We start from the raw sequence: 1,287 nt of genomic DNA on the forward strand, positions 1-1,287 counted from the left end.
GGCACGGCGCTCCTCCAGCCGCAGGCTGCGCTCGAAGTCCAGCAGCTGCCCCATGAAGTTGAAGTTGGGCGAGATGTTGGACTTCTTGCGCTTGACCAGGTCGTAGGCATCGTTGAGGGAGAGGTGGAGCTTCTGCATGAGGTAGGCCACGGTGACGGTGACGGAGCGGCTGACGCCCGCCAGGCAGTGGACAAGCACCCCGCAGTTCTGGCCCAAGGCTTCATCTAGGCAGGGCGGAGTGGGGGGCAGAGTGAGGGGCAGGCCTCAGTCCGGAGGGGTGCTCGCAGCCCCCACCCCGTCCTACCCTCCAAGCCAGGTGGCCCTGACCAGGTTGGCCTGGGAGCCCTGCCCGGCCCGAGAGTTCCTGGCCCCAGCGCTGCCTGACCCCACAAGTGCCATCCTGGCTTTGGGATCTGGGGATGGCAGCTGAGCCCGGGAAGAGCCCTCATGAGGGAGAGGGGCAAGCGATGGGAGAGGCCAGGAGCCAGGTCTGGTGGAGGAGGGAGAAAGGGGAGGGCAGGGAGGACTCACCAATGAACGCGATGGCCTCAGGAAAGAACTGGGACAAGTTCTGGCTCCAGTGGTCCGAGATGGGAATCTGCTTGTAGTGAAAGTCGCCATTCTTCTCAAAGAGGTTAGGGAGGTTGGGGGTGACATTGAGGATGTAGCGGATGCCTAGCTTGGCCAGGCTCTCCACGTTGGCCGAATCTCGGGCACAACCCAGGTAGAGGTTGGGCAGGATCTGGACCGGGAAGGATGGTATCAGCCCCGATGGGGGGGGCGTGGCACCCTCGGAATCCAGGCTGCAGCTCAGGGAGTCTCGGTCAGGTTCGGATTCCCCGTCGGAGCAGTCAGAACCCAGGCACAGGTTGCCCAGCCCCACCACTGGGCTGGGCACCATGGCCATGCTGGCTCCACCACGGCTACTGAGGCTGCTTTCGCACAGCTGAGGGCACTCAGCCTGGAATCTGCTGAAGCCACCTGGGAGGGAGAGAGGAGGTTTCTGCTGATCTGGTCCCCGATCTGGTCCCCGACCAGGGAACCAGCCCCAGAGAGCCCGACCCCTGAGTTCCCAAAGGGGACTCAGAAGCCAGCAGCCTGTTCTAGATGGGTGTTGCCGTGTGGTGCGCTCTGGGCAGCCCAGCCACCCTCACCTCGTGCTGTTGGTTACTTCCTGGACAGCAAGTGCTCACTGTGGCTGCTGGGCCCAGGCTCAGCCATCCCAAAAAGATCTCACACCTCCAGGGCCAAGCCGAGGCTGGCGTGAGGGCTCAGTAGAGTCTAGAT

The 1,287-nt window shown here is 63.4% G+C and overlaps 1 protein-coding gene across 1 annotated transcript in view; it reads right to left on the minus strand.

The window, feature by feature from the left end:
• The window catches only part of DUSP9 (dual specificity phosphatase 9), a 49,175-nt gene that overhangs the window by 894 nt on the left and 46,994 nt on the right, over window positions 1–1,287 (minus strand). The window contains exons 4-5 of the mRNA XM_005886170.1: window positions 532–981; window positions 6–224 (exon numbers count right to left, since the gene is read on the minus strand). Of these exons, the coding sequence (XP_005886232.1) occupies window positions 6–224; window positions 532–981 (669 nt within the window). The remainder of the gene's footprint in view (window positions 1–5; window positions 225–531; window positions 982–1,287) is intronic.

The sequence above is a fragment of the Myotis brandtii genome, unplaced genomic scaffold (assembly GCF_000412655.1).
Source record: "Myotis brandtii unplaced genomic scaffold, ASM41265v1 scaffold959, whole genome shotgun sequence".
Lineage (NCBI taxonomy): Eukaryota > Metazoa > Chordata > Mammalia > Chiroptera > Vespertilionidae > Myotis > Myotis brandtii.